The 13772-nt window shown below is 37.7% G+C and overlaps 1 protein-coding gene across 1 annotated transcript in view; it reads right to left on the reverse strand.

Annotated features, from left to right (window-relative positions):
* The window catches only part of LOC127859315 (cadherin EGF LAG seven-pass G-type receptor 3-like), a 30017-nt gene that overhangs the window by 2808 nt on the left and 13437 nt on the right, over nucleotides 1-13772 (reverse strand). Inside the window, exons 8-19 of the mRNA XM_052396586.1 lie at nucleotides 10214-10350; nucleotides 8980-9148; nucleotides 8342-8500; nucleotides 7982-8131; nucleotides 7496-7618; nucleotides 7016-7201; nucleotides 2761-2951; nucleotides 2302-2395; nucleotides 2002-2157; nucleotides 1251-1404; nucleotides 728-937; nucleotides 210-356 (exon numbers count right to left, since the gene is read on the reverse strand). Coding sequence (XP_052252546.1) covers nucleotides 210-356; nucleotides 728-937; nucleotides 1251-1404; nucleotides 2002-2157; nucleotides 2302-2395; nucleotides 2761-2951; nucleotides 7016-7201; nucleotides 7496-7618; nucleotides 7982-8131; nucleotides 8342-8500; nucleotides 8980-9148; nucleotides 10214-10350 — 1876 coding nt within the window. The remainder of the gene's footprint in view (nucleotides 1-209; nucleotides 357-727; nucleotides 938-1250; nucleotides 1405-2001; nucleotides 2158-2301; nucleotides 2396-2760; nucleotides 2952-7015; nucleotides 7202-7495; nucleotides 7619-7981; nucleotides 8132-8341; nucleotides 8501-8979; nucleotides 9149-10213; nucleotides 10351-13772) is intronic.

A 13772-nucleotide genomic window follows, 5' to 3' on the forward strand; every position in this document is an offset into this window, starting at 1 on the left:
AAGGGATGTCTAGTATATTTATTTCTATATTTAGAATAATTCTTACAGCAATTCCTTAAAGCAAACAGCGCAGACCCTGATGAGACGCCGCATCATGCAGCGTCTCATCTGGGTCAACGCTCTTTGCCAAGGCCTTTTTCTAGACGTTAGGCATAAATGGGTTAATGTGTATGATTGTAATGGTCGAAGCTAGTTTGACTCGTTCTCACCATCTGCAAGCCAATTTAAATGCTGGTCCAGTGGACTTGCAGTACGTTAAGGCCATGTACGCACTTAGCCCGACCCCGGCGGCTGCGAGAGCGACCGCCGGCACAAACCAGGCGATGTTCCTGGAGTCTTCGAAAAACGTCCGGTACCTGAAATATGAAATATATTTGGAAAGTCACGCTGTCGTTTTTGAACCAATATGCGTTATATTTGTTCCAATAAATCACTAGGTTTACCTAATCATTTTTTTCTTATTTTGGACAGGGCAATCAGTTGTGATTTCAATCTGCATTTTGCAAGAATCGAACATATTTACTACAAGAATCATATATTTTTACATTATTTAAACATTCGAGATACATTAAGACACGCGAAAGAAGGATTATAAACGATGAAAACTTTTCATTGGACTTGTACGTTACCGTTTAACGTAGCACCCACGTTCATATATAACTGAACAAAACTACGTCTTTAACCAAATAGTCAGGTTATCCAATATTAATGCTGATGCCTCCATTACCTGTCGGTTGTGGTTGTGGTCGACGTTGTTGTAGTTGCCATGACGACCACGCTGACCGTTGCCCTTGACGACCGACCGCCCCCGTCCGAAGCGACAACCTCGAAGCTGACGGTGGAGCCGTATCCAAGAACTGAGATTGCCTTGGTAACGAAGATCTCTCCGCTCTGAGTGATACCGAAGTACTGGTCGCCTAGAGACGACTGGTTGAGGCTAATGGATGTAAAATATAAATAACCATGGCTCGGATGAGAAAGTTAGCCAACGGTGTTCTGTTGCTGCCGAAGGTGATGATGATGATAATGATGATGATTGATGATGATGATGATGATGATGATGATGATGACGACGATGATGATGATGAGAAGGAGAAGAATGAGGAGGAGGCCGAGGAAGAAGTGGTGGATGATAATGATGATGACGACGATTTCGCCGACGAGTATGATAATGACGTCGACGGCGGCGACGACGACGACGGTGGTAGTGGTGATAATGATGATGATGAGGAGGAGGAGGATTCACTGACCTATATGTAATTTGCCCAAATGCGCCGAGGTCTCCGTCGGTTACCGATACCGGGCTATCCGGAGACAGCTTGTTGGTGGATACCGGAGCCGCGCCGTCGGCAAAGTAAGAGTAGAACGCCGGCAAAAATGTGGGCGCGTTGTCGTTGATATTGTCTGTTTTAAAATTGTTGACATTGTCTAACAAAGGGCCGTTTAATAGTGTAAACAAATATATATACATGTACATTGTCTATGATGGCAATTGTCAAAATTCGAAGTCACTTGAAAGCAATACAATAGTGTTTGATGGAAACACAAACACCCACTTTCTTGGCTACGTTGTATAAAAACATGTTTGTTTTGAATCGATAGCTATAGTAATAAAAGAAGACACTTCACACGTGACAAAATTGCTGCACGGCGATGGTTACCATGTATTAAAACATGTTTGATTTGAATCGATAGCTATAGTTATATAGAAGACACTGCAAATGTGACGAAATGTCTGCGCGGCGACATTTTCAACTACTTTCAAAGTCACCGAGGTGGAATAGAAATGGTGTCCGCAAAGGAGCTGGGATGTCTATGTATCATTCCTCATTGTAAGAGCGTTCTTTAGCTCTCCCAAAATAGACAAAAAGTACTTCCCGGAAACGGAATCGACAGTTTCTCGCGTCGTACTTGTGATGCAACCGAGCTTAATTATATATATTTTAACTTAATAGTTTCAATGAAAGATATATTTAAAAACACCATGTATTGTAACTTTACTTATTGTTATGGAAATGCTTGCAGTATCGGTGAGCCCCCCGCTATCCGTGACGGTCACGGTACACTGAACCTTCGTCGGCATACCACCGGCGGGATCGACGTCATAGTTAGTGGCGTAGCTCAGTGCTCCTGACCCGCTGTTGATGGCAAAATACCCTGAAAGGAATAATATATGAATGCTTTGCATTAAGAAAACAAATAGTTCAGTACCCCATATGTGGAAATACACTTTTATTTTACAATAATACCAGTATACTAGTACACATTAAATACTCCTATGCCAACGATAAATATACAAACCGGTGTACGGGTTGCAGTCAAGTGAGTACAACTTAGTTTCTGGTACGTCTGGGTCGGTAGACGACAACCCGGACGCTAGTAGCAGAGTTCCGCCCTGAAATCAATCAACTAGATGCGTGTTTATCAACAGCACTCTCCAATGGGGATATAGCGCGGACTTGATAAATTATCAAAGGACTTATTCAAAGGGATTACAATTTCAAAATATATGTATGGTTATCATGGTTTGTTAACCCCTTGATTTAAATGGATTTGACATAAAACATACCACAAGTGAAAACATTATCGTAAAAGAATGCATTGATTTTGCGTTACCTGTAATTCATTATAAGACATGAATCGTCTTTTGGGTGAAAATTTGTAATGTTACAAAAACATGTTTAAATCAGGAAGGTGATCGAAAGAGATACTAAAATTATATTAATGACAACGTTATATGAACTTGTGCCATTTACTTACTGGTCCTTCGTCAACGTTGACACTAAAAGCGGCCTGGGTAAACGCAGGGTTCTCATTAACATCAGTGACGTCAATATTCAATGTCGCCGTATCCAGCGCCAGTCCGTCGGAGCAGGTAATTGTACAAGTAAATGACTTCACTGCCAGCGTCTCGTAATTTATAATAGTCGAAGCCGTGCGGATCTGCCCAGCTGAAGTTTTGAAAGTTGAACGTGTCAGAAGTTGTGTAGCTAATGTTTATCGTCCGTTAAATTAAAGAATTTTACTGCGCCGTGCTTGTATTTGAAACACTTTCACGTCCCGAAATTAAGTAATGATGACAAATGAACAACAAATAACAACAGTTACCCCCTTTGATAATCGTGTACATTTAGCTTCAATGGAGTCATTAAAAACATGTTTACTGAACCTTTATTTTTTCGACCAAAATACGAAGTATCGTTAAAATCTAGATATACGTGTATACATGTATACATAGAGAAATACAGGTTACTGTCCCATCGTTTTGTAATATATCAGGCGAGGCATAGAATAATATAACGTCGAGGTGAGTAACCTGTTTTTCTGTTTATCACACCACATATTCCTTAAAATCTGCAAAACAATCCATTTTTTATATATTTAAAATGTACGGATCCCCGCTGATTTTGCTGATCCGTCTTTTACACGTTGACATGCATGAAGCAACGGCGTTCGAAAAGACGACACGAATAATCGCTAAATAGTTGAGGATTAGCATACAGTAATCATTTGTCTTGACTTTCTGTACAAAACTCGCAAGTTCAATGACTATATCGATATTTAAGATTTATTGTCCCATTGATGACGTCTTTTAACTTCTGTAGTGCGGTCTGTGGGGATTTTTTTAAAAGGTGATTTGTTTTTAAATAACGTTTATGTGATTTATGACTTTAAACCAGAATAAAATATGTACGTTCTTGGTATCAATTTTTTTTTCTTGAACCTGATTCATCTTGATAGAAATTGTTGACTTTATTGCAAATCCCACGTTACTCAAAACATTGACTGATATAAGAACTTCCTGTTGACCATGATATAAAAAATATAGACTATCAGGCAACGTTATATCAGGCAGATATCAATGCAGTGGTATGATAAGAATAAATATGCCGTAAGATAGCATGTAATGTAAGTCCATATACAATGTACACTTGCCTCGTATTGAGTTTATTTATATGTTAAATACATAATACCTGGACTATGAGTTGACTAAAAAGGACAATGCAAAACAGCCCTTGTTAGGAGTGTTCCTTAAAACACTATACGAGTCGCGTTCTGAGAAAATTGGGCATAATGCTTGTGCGTGTCGCAGTCCGCACAGGCTTATCTGGGACGACACTTTACGCACATGCATTATGCCCAGTTTTCTCAGAACGCGACTCATATAGGCTTCCTGTGTTTAAATTAGAACTTTATTTATAGGTCGTCTCTGCGTCTTCGCGAAAACTTTTTAAGTACCGACCTATGTATGTTGCCTTGATTGAGAGAATACTTATACATGTATGCATGGCGTACCATTTGGGTCGAAAGTCAACAAGATTTACTAGGTAAAAAGAGAAATGTACGTCGACGTTCAATATGTACGTCGACGTACAAAAATTGTACTTTGACGTACAAATATGAAATACACTTCGACGTATATATTTGTACGTCGGAGTACAAATTTTCTGAACAGCCAATCAAAACATTCGTCTCTAGAGCCGCTTTTCCTTCAGATTTATTCTTAATAAATGTTTAAAAATATTTTTTTTTAATTTAGGAAAAAATAAATAGAAATGTCAAAATTGAGAGAAAAAAAACCCACAAAGAATTAAAAATAAGTATCTACTTGACGGTATTAATTCTAAAACGGTTTAAGTAATAAATATTAAACACTTTATAGACAGCCGGCCGATGTCTGATCTATATGTCATAACTTGACGCTCAAATGGATAGGGATCACCACAGCAGGTCGCTTATACCCAGTGTAGACTTCCGCTGTTTTATTGTGATAACACGATTGTTTAGAAAGCATAGGCCAAATAATATGGAATCAAATTTTGAAATAAAAATCGTATAAAGAGTCTGAAAATAACGCAGTGAATGTTTAACATGCGGATCAAAGCAACAGATGTAAGGGTTCTTCTGATTGGCGAACACTCAAGGGTCGGTAAAAATTGTACGTCTAAGTACATTTTTGTACGTTGAGGTACAAAATAATGTACGTCGACGTACATATTTCTTTTTACCTAGTAGGTCTTGTTGACTTTTGACCCAAATGGTACGTCATATGTATGGGCAATCTATACTGCCAAAATAATAAGAGTGTGCTTAAAGGGATGTAAGGTCAATCTTTGCTGCCCAAATAACTAGAGTGTGCTTAAAGGGGTGTAAGGTCAATCTTTGCTGCCCAAATAACTAGAGTGTGCTTAAAGGGATGTAAGGTCAATCTTTGCAGCCCAAATAACTAGAGTGTGCTTTAAGGGATGTAAGGTCAATCTTTGCAGCCCAAATAACTAGAGTGCGTAAAGGGATGTAAGGTCAATCTTTGCAGCCCAAATAACAAGTGTGCGTAAAGGGATGTAAGGTCAATCTTTGCAGCCCAAATAACTAGTGTGCGTAAAGGGATGTAAGGTCAATCTTTGCAGCCCAAATAACTAGTGTGCGTAAAGGGATGTAAGGTCAATCTTTGCAGCCCAAATAACTAGTGTGCTTAAAGGGATGTAAGGTCAATCTTTGCAGCCCAAATAACTAGAGTGTGCTTTAAGGGATGTAAGGTCAATCTTTGCAGCCCAAATAACTAGTGTGCGTAAAGGGATGTAAGGTCAATCTTTGCAGCCCAAATAACAAGTGTGCGTAAAGGGATGTAAGGTCAATCTTTGCAGCCCAAATAACTAGTGTGCGTAAAGGGATGTAAGGTCAATCTTTGCAGCCTAAATAACTAGTGTGCGTAAAGGGATGTAAGGTCAATCTTTGCAGCCCAAATAACTAGTGTGCGTAAAGGGATGTAAGGTCAATCTTTGCAGCCCAAATAACTAGTGTGCTTAAAGGGATGTAAGGTCAATCTTTGCAGCCCAAATAACTAGTGTGCGTAAAGGGATGTAAGGTCAATCTTTGCAGCCCAAATAACTAGTGTGCGTAAAGGGATGTAAGGTCAATCTTTGCAGCCCAAATAACTAGTGTGCGTAAAGGGATGTAAGGTCAATCTTTGCAGCCCAAATAACTAGTGTGCGTAAAGGGATGTAAGGTCAATCTTTGCAGCCCAAATAACTAGTGTGCGTAAAGGGATGTAAGGTCAATCTTTGCAGCCCAAATAACTAGTGTGCTTAAAGGGATGTAAGGTCAATCTTTGCAGCCCAAATAACTAGTGTGCGTAAAGGGATGTAAGGTCAATCTTTGCAGCCCAAATAACTAGTGTGCGTAAAGGGATGTAAGGTCAATCTTTGCAGCCCAAATAACTAGTGTGCGTAAAGGGATGTAAGGTCAATCTTTGCAGCCCAAATAACTAGTGTGCGTAAAGGGATGTATTTTTAACAGTGTGCTTAATTATACACATGTATATACTGTCATAATTATTACATTGATTTTTTAAGGAACCGTGTATACTGTGCTATTTATACGAGTGAACTCAAATGAAACATATATGTATGTACCTGGTTTTTTAAGTGCAATAACAGGGAAAAAGTATTTTGGTGTGTACTTTAAAAAAAAAGTAAACTGACCTTCAAGGGACTATGTCTTAATAAACGGTTACGATTCGGTATATCAAAAGCTCTTAAATACATATATTATTAATAATACATTATTTGGATCACTATAATAAGATTTTTTATTTTCCTTCGATAATGTTTATAGCATTAAAAATGCTCAATGTAAAAAATCACAGACATTGGCATGAAATAATCAAAAGACAAATTAAATCCATTCAGTCAAAAGATCAACTCACGTCCTAATCCTCACTATCAACTTTAAATTTAAAACATTCTTGATTTTTAACGATTTACTATGCATCTTGCAACTATGATAGTAATGGTGTTCACAAATAAAAGTAGCTTAGGACGGAAACTTGTTAAACCAGTGGTAATTCTGAACCTCACCCTTTCTTTTAGAAAGTAGGTGAGACCACTGTGACGACAGTTTGATAATCAAACTTCTTGCAGTTGTTACCTCGCCTGCTTATGTGCGCTATGCTCTGAAGCAGTCAAATATCTGCGCGAAGGTTGTTTTGCGATTAATATAAATGAGAATAACTCACATCCGCTGTTGATGAAGAACATGTTGTTTCCGGTGCCAGGGCTACACGTCATACTGTATGACAGCGTGTCGTCTGGTACGTCAAAGTCCGTGCATGCGGTGGTCAGCAGCACGTGACTTGTGGCGCTATTTTCGGGCACATTGAGGTTCTGGTTCAGGTTAGTTATCTCTGGGAGGTCATTGATTTCTGGAAAAACGCAGGGGTGTCGTTTGGGACATCATATTCGTACATGTTTAAAATAACGAAAAGTTGATTGTTGCTAAATAAGTAAACAGTTCAATCTAGATACGTAGTAGTTACTTGTATATGTATCGTTCACTTTTTATTTATTTGAATATACCCGTCAATATTATAATTTAATCAATTACATGAATTTTTTTTTACTTAAATGAACAAAAAACAACAACGCATTTGCATTTAGTTTTAGTAAGCTAGCCTCTGTTGCTATTGGTGACGCCGACGAAAAAGGTTTCTACTCACCTACGATGTTAACTGTGAGAATCCTGATGTCACCGCAGTTCCTGTGATCGCACACCTTAATGCTGACGTCATATCCGACGAGGCTAAGGGTGGTGATGCCCATATTCAGCTGCAGCATGCCCGCTATGGATGGGTGAGAAAGAAAAGGAATGTTTTACGCATTTTAATCATGCTATTATATTTTGTTTACCGAGCATTTTGCTTAGTAAAAACTATCGACTGTTAAATGCAAAATTGATTTTCTTGAAAGTATACTGTTCAAAGGGTCTCTTAGTATGATTATGTTTGCAAATAATCTATTGTTAACGTCGAAGTTATATAAAGGCGAGTTTAAACGGAAATAACTTTGCTTTTTTATAAATATAATTCTAAAAAAGTACAGCCTATTCACCTCGTTTTTTACTCGATAAAATATCACACAAAAACACATTTCCCACTATATTGTTAAAATTGCGTACTCTACATTGACAAACCTAAGACACTCACATGCTAAGATAGTGAACGGACAATCTGTCGGAACACACGTAATTGTGTACGTCAGTTGATTCGCTCTTCCATCTGCACCGGGGGTGTCGAATGACGTCACATTGTACACGTCATAGCCTATCGGCGCAGATGTTGACAGAGAAATGTTTGCTGCAATAGGCGTTTTAACAAATTAAGAAATCATTCAAATTAATCGAACGTTAACCACTTGATTAAAAGTAAACGATGTTAATGTTAAAACGAATTGTAAACTTGAAATGCGATTTTCAAAGTTGTCGAGGATATTAACTCTAGCGTAACGTACGCATGATAAAGAAAGAAATATTTTGTTTTTTGATTTATGTTCTTTATAAATTTTACCTGGAACGTTTGTCAACTGAGGCGGGTCGTTCCTGATTAGGTAGACGGTGAAGACGTCGACGTCAGAAGCACGTTCGTCGGCGCAGTTTACGTCCAATTGGTAGCTATTCTTTGCATTGTAGTCGAACGTCGCCCCCGCGACGCTGTATATCCCCCACTCTGAAAATAGGGTATTTATATACGGTAATGTGTAGGGCTTAATGAAAGACTTCTACATATATAGAGACGCCCAGGGCCCGTATTCACCAAACAATTCTTAGACTTAAGTCTAAAAATAAAGAAAATTCTTTAAATTAGAATATTCAAGAATTTTTTTAATTTTGAGTCAAACTTTGCAGTAAACATCTCTATCTATATTATTCTTCATATAGAACATTTTGTTAATGACATAATCACCAGTGGAGGCCTGTATATATTTAAACACTGAACACATTTTTCTTGGTTCTAAGTATATTCTTTATTCTTAAGTCTAAGAATTGGTTGGTGAATACGGGTCCTGAAAAGTTACCATTGTGATATGCGCTGACGACTTTAAATACAATGAAGGACATATTGAATGTTCACCATTAATAATATGTTGAGAGTGTTTTGCCAAATACATTGGCTCAGCCGTCACAGTATTTGATATTTGTACTTACTTGTACCTCCGGTCACCATTCGTAGACGGAATAGCGTCGACGCTGTGACGAAGACGCACGTAAGAGACGGACTATCCGCGTCCGTGACGTTCAGAACGTAAATTAACGTTTCGACGTCAGAGTCTTCGTGAACGCTCGTTGAATTCGGTAGGTTGTGAATAATTGGCGGCTTTAATCAGAAATTTGGACCAGAAAAGACAAAAGGAGTAGGAAATAGAAAGGTGCAGTTTTACTTGTTAAGGTCTTAATATTATTAATTAAGCAATTATCAAAAATATATTAATAAAATTGAAAGAATATTAGTAGATGTTAATTGCTGTTGATTTTTATACTCAAGCACCAAATTATGAAACGTGTACAAAAAAAAAAGTGATTTTTTTTTAATTAGAAATAAATCTAATAAATAATTTCTGCCATAAATATTGAAATGAACATGAATTTAAAAGCTTTTTGTGGAACGATCGAAAGCTTTACAACAAATTTAAGAATTTGAGACAGGCACTTTCCATATTTGTTTCTCTGATAAGTTCAATTTATACGTGCCTACACGAGTCTTCAAACAAACAAAGAATACGCATCTCAACACGTGTGTTGTGCATCGTGGTATCATAGTTGTTTTCCTGTGTCTTCTACAGGACCACATTATTTCCAAATTATGTTTGATAATCTTGCAAAAAGGACCTCATTTTTCATTATAAAATGTGTGAAATTTGAGATCTCAAACTTTTTTTTTAGATCTCAATCTCAGTGAAGTTTGAAACCAATTCAGTTTAGTGCTATGCAATCAGTTATTATTTGCTGATCTAACAACATGTGCAGTTCCGCCGCCCCTTGCCAAATGCAGTTCTGCACACTGACAATGTTAGAGATAATATATAACGTATATTGCATATCCCGTGTTCGCAGTTAAAGACAATGGTGTGCCTCGAGGACGGGATCTATTGATTCGTGTTCTGAGAAAACTGATCTAAATGCATGTGCGTAACAATTTTCACTTTCCGCTTTTATGGTATTTTTAATTTCAATGAAGTCCCTCCTTACCGAAAATCAAGTTTAGGCGGAAAGTGTCGTCCATTATTAGCCTGTGCGGACTGCACAGGCTAATCTGGGATGACAGTTTACGTACATGCATTAAGCCCAGTTTTCTCAGAACACGACTCTAATGGAAATGCATTAAGCCCAGTTGTCCCAGAACGCAGCTCATACAATGGGTGAAAAATTTCATCCAGCGTACCTCATTCTGTATCAGGTTGACGGTGAACGTTTCGGTGTCCGACTTGCCGCCAGTATCCGTGCACTTGACGTTCAACGCGATTGACGCCCCTGTAGCGTAGTTGAAATTACAACCGCTCACTGTGTAGATATCCCAGTCTAGAAGTGGAAAATATAATCTAGCTCAGTTACAGTTCGACTTAATAAATTTTTTTATTTTTTATTTTTTTTATTCAATATAAAACATACAATGTAAATATGTGCATAAGCAAGAACAAAAGTGGTATAATACAACAGTAATAATGTCAAACACATATTATACATGATATGGTAGGATATACTGTTTCCTTTTGATTTGGTTGCATGTGGTGTATGCTGTTATTACTAGAGTTAGGTAGAAGACAACTGGACTGGGTTTTGAAAGTTTATGCGTTTCCATTTTTGTTCAAAAATATGAAGTTTATCGTTGTTGAGGGCTATTTCTTTTTCAATTTGGATCTTTAGTTTTAAATAATTTATAAAACAGTTGAAAGTAGGTATTTGTTTTTTGTATTTGAAGCGAAATATAAAATATTTCATTAATATGATAATGTGGTTCACAGTGTTATTAATTTCTGGTATTTTAAATTTATTTGAGTAATGAAAAACGGGCATACTTTGAAGTGTGTTTATATAACTATATAATTTTTATTGCACAAAATATACATAAATATTTGTAATCACCTGTATTTCTCATGGCAAAATATATCATCGCGTAATGTTATGTCATCAATAAAATTTTAACATATTATAAATTTTGTTTCACCATGTTAATATTTAGCGTAATATATTTAATAATATACATGTATTTTTTCAGACAATGTAGAAACTTAAAACAACTAATAAAGACGCTACTTCGGTAAATATATTGAGGATATTAAGTAATAAATATCGACACGAGAGCTTGTGTTTCACTTTAAAATTAATCCCAAAACAACTAGATTACCTCAATGATTTAAGACCGTACTACTTTTTGCATAAACAAGTGCGTAAATGACTCTTTCCAGCGTTGCTTTTGTTTCGTCAATATGAGGCATTGTTTGGCACGAACGTTTACTTTGTGCCGTTCGACGAAGACAAAACGGATTTTTTTAAGCCAGAGAATAAAAGTGTGTTGTGACCCAAATAGCTAAAACAATTGGTGCTTTAATACTCATGGGGTTATTTTCGACACTTTATCGAATATTGCCTTGCAAATTACGCCTAATATATGCATAAATTCCGTCGTATTTCATTACAATGCCTTGAAAAAGACGAACACTAACGATCGGTTCTTGTATTTGAATTAAGTATTATTTAATAACTCATTTCGTCCAGTCTATAACTATATGAGTACGTGCACGTACATGCGCTTCAGTCTATAACTATATAACTATATGCACGCACAGGTGCTTCAGTCTATAACTACTGTCTACTCTCGTTATCTCGAAGTCAGCGGGAACAAGAAAACATATCGAGTTAACGAGTGTTCGAGATATCCAATTAGGCGTTTTCAAAGAAAAAATGAGACGAAAATTTACCTTGTTTTTAACATATATATACCTCCTAAGTGGTCTAACTAAAGCCGTCACTGTGTGGCATAATACTTTCTACTACCCTATCTATTACCTGATATATACGCGTTTTTACGAGGCACGATTACATTTGCTTTTGAAATGCTTTAAATGACCTTTTAAGTGTTACTGAATTGCATGAACACATGCGGTTATCATTTTCTAAACTGTCGAGAAAACATCCGGCAATGTTGCTATTTAAAGTTATTATGCAATTGACGTCCAATCAAGACGAGGGTTTTTCATCTGAACATGCATAAATCACGTTCCGGAATACTGAACTGTACATGTACATTTTGTAGTTTGAAATGCAAAGTTCAATCGATTATTAGTACAGTATAAAATAAACCCACAGGTTATAAAGTGACAAGCCTTACTAAAGTGTTAATGGCTAACGACATTACACACGTGTGGTCATTTATGCAATTAACGGATCAATTAACTACCGCACAGTATCGGGAGCAGCCGGGCAAGCGGGACGGTAAAGTATCAAAGAAAAAATGTCTCACCTTTGCCGACACTGGGACAGTTATTCGCACTTCGAGATAAACCACAGAAAATACATGTAAAATCGGAACGCGATGTTTATTAACATAGATAAAGAAGGAAAAAAGTTGGGACATTGAGCTCACTTCGACATATCGAGAAAATCGAGATATCCGATGTCGAGATAACGAGAGTACACTGTATATAACTACGTGCACGCACAGGTGCTTCAGTCTATAACTATATAACTACGTGCACGTACAGGCGCTTCATTCTATAACTATATAACAACGTGCACGTATAGCCGCTTCAGTCTATAACTATATAACTACGTGCACGTACAGGCGCTTCAGTCTATAACTATATAACTACGTGCACGTACAGGCGCTTCAGTCTATAACTATATAACTACGTGCACGTACAGGCGCTTCTGTCTATAACTATATAACTACGTGCACGCACAGGCGCTTCTGTCTATAACTATATAACTACGTGCACGTACAGGCGCTTCAGTCTATAACTATATAACTACGTGCACGTACAGGCGCTTCAGTCTATAACTATATAACTACGTGCACGTACAGGCGCTTCAGTCTATAACTATATAACTACGTGCAAGTGCAGGCGCTTCAGTCTATAACTATATAACAATGTGCACGTACAGGCGCTTCAGTCTATAACTATGTAACTACGTGCACGTACAGGCGCTTCAGTCTATAACTATGTCACTACGTGCACGTACAGGCGCTTCAGTCTATAACTATATAACTACGTGCACGTAGAGGCGCTTCAGTCTATAACTATATAACTACGTGCAAGTGCAGGCGCTTCAGTCTATAACTATATAGCAACGTGCACGTACAGGCGCTTCAGTCTATAACTATATAACTACGTGCCAGTGCAGGCGCTTCATTCTATAACTATATAACAACGTGCACGTACAGGCGCTTCAGTCTATAACTATGTAACTACGTGCACGTACAGGCGCTTCAGTCTATAACTATGTCACTACGTGCACGTAGAGGCGCTTCAGTCTATAACTATATAACTGCGTTCAAGTGCAGGCGCTTCAGTCTATAACTATGTAACAACGTGCACGTAGAGGCGCTTCAGTCTTTAACTATATAACTACGTGCACGTACAGGCGCTTCAGTCTATAACTATATAACTACGTGCACGTACAGGCGCTTCAGTCTATAACTATATAACTACGTGCAAGTGCAGGCGCTTAAGTCTATAACTATATAACAATGTGCACGTACAGGCGCTTCAGTCTATAACTATGTAACTACGTGCACGTACAGGCGCTTCAGTCTATAACTATGTCACTACGTGCACGTAGAGGCGCTTCAGTCTATAACTATATAACTGCGTGCAAGTGCAGGCGCTTCAGTCTATAACTATGTAACTACGTGTTCGTATAGGCGCTTCAGTCTATAACTATGTTACTACGTGCACGTACAGGCGCTTCAGTATATAACTATATAACTACGTGCAAGTGCA

The sequence above is a fragment of the Dreissena polymorpha genome, chromosome 15 (assembly GCF_020536995.1).
Source record: "Dreissena polymorpha isolate Duluth1 chromosome 15, UMN_Dpol_1.0, whole genome shotgun sequence".
In the NCBI taxonomy this organism is placed as follows: domain Eukaryota; kingdom Metazoa; phylum Mollusca; class Bivalvia; order Myida; family Dreissenidae; genus Dreissena; species Dreissena polymorpha.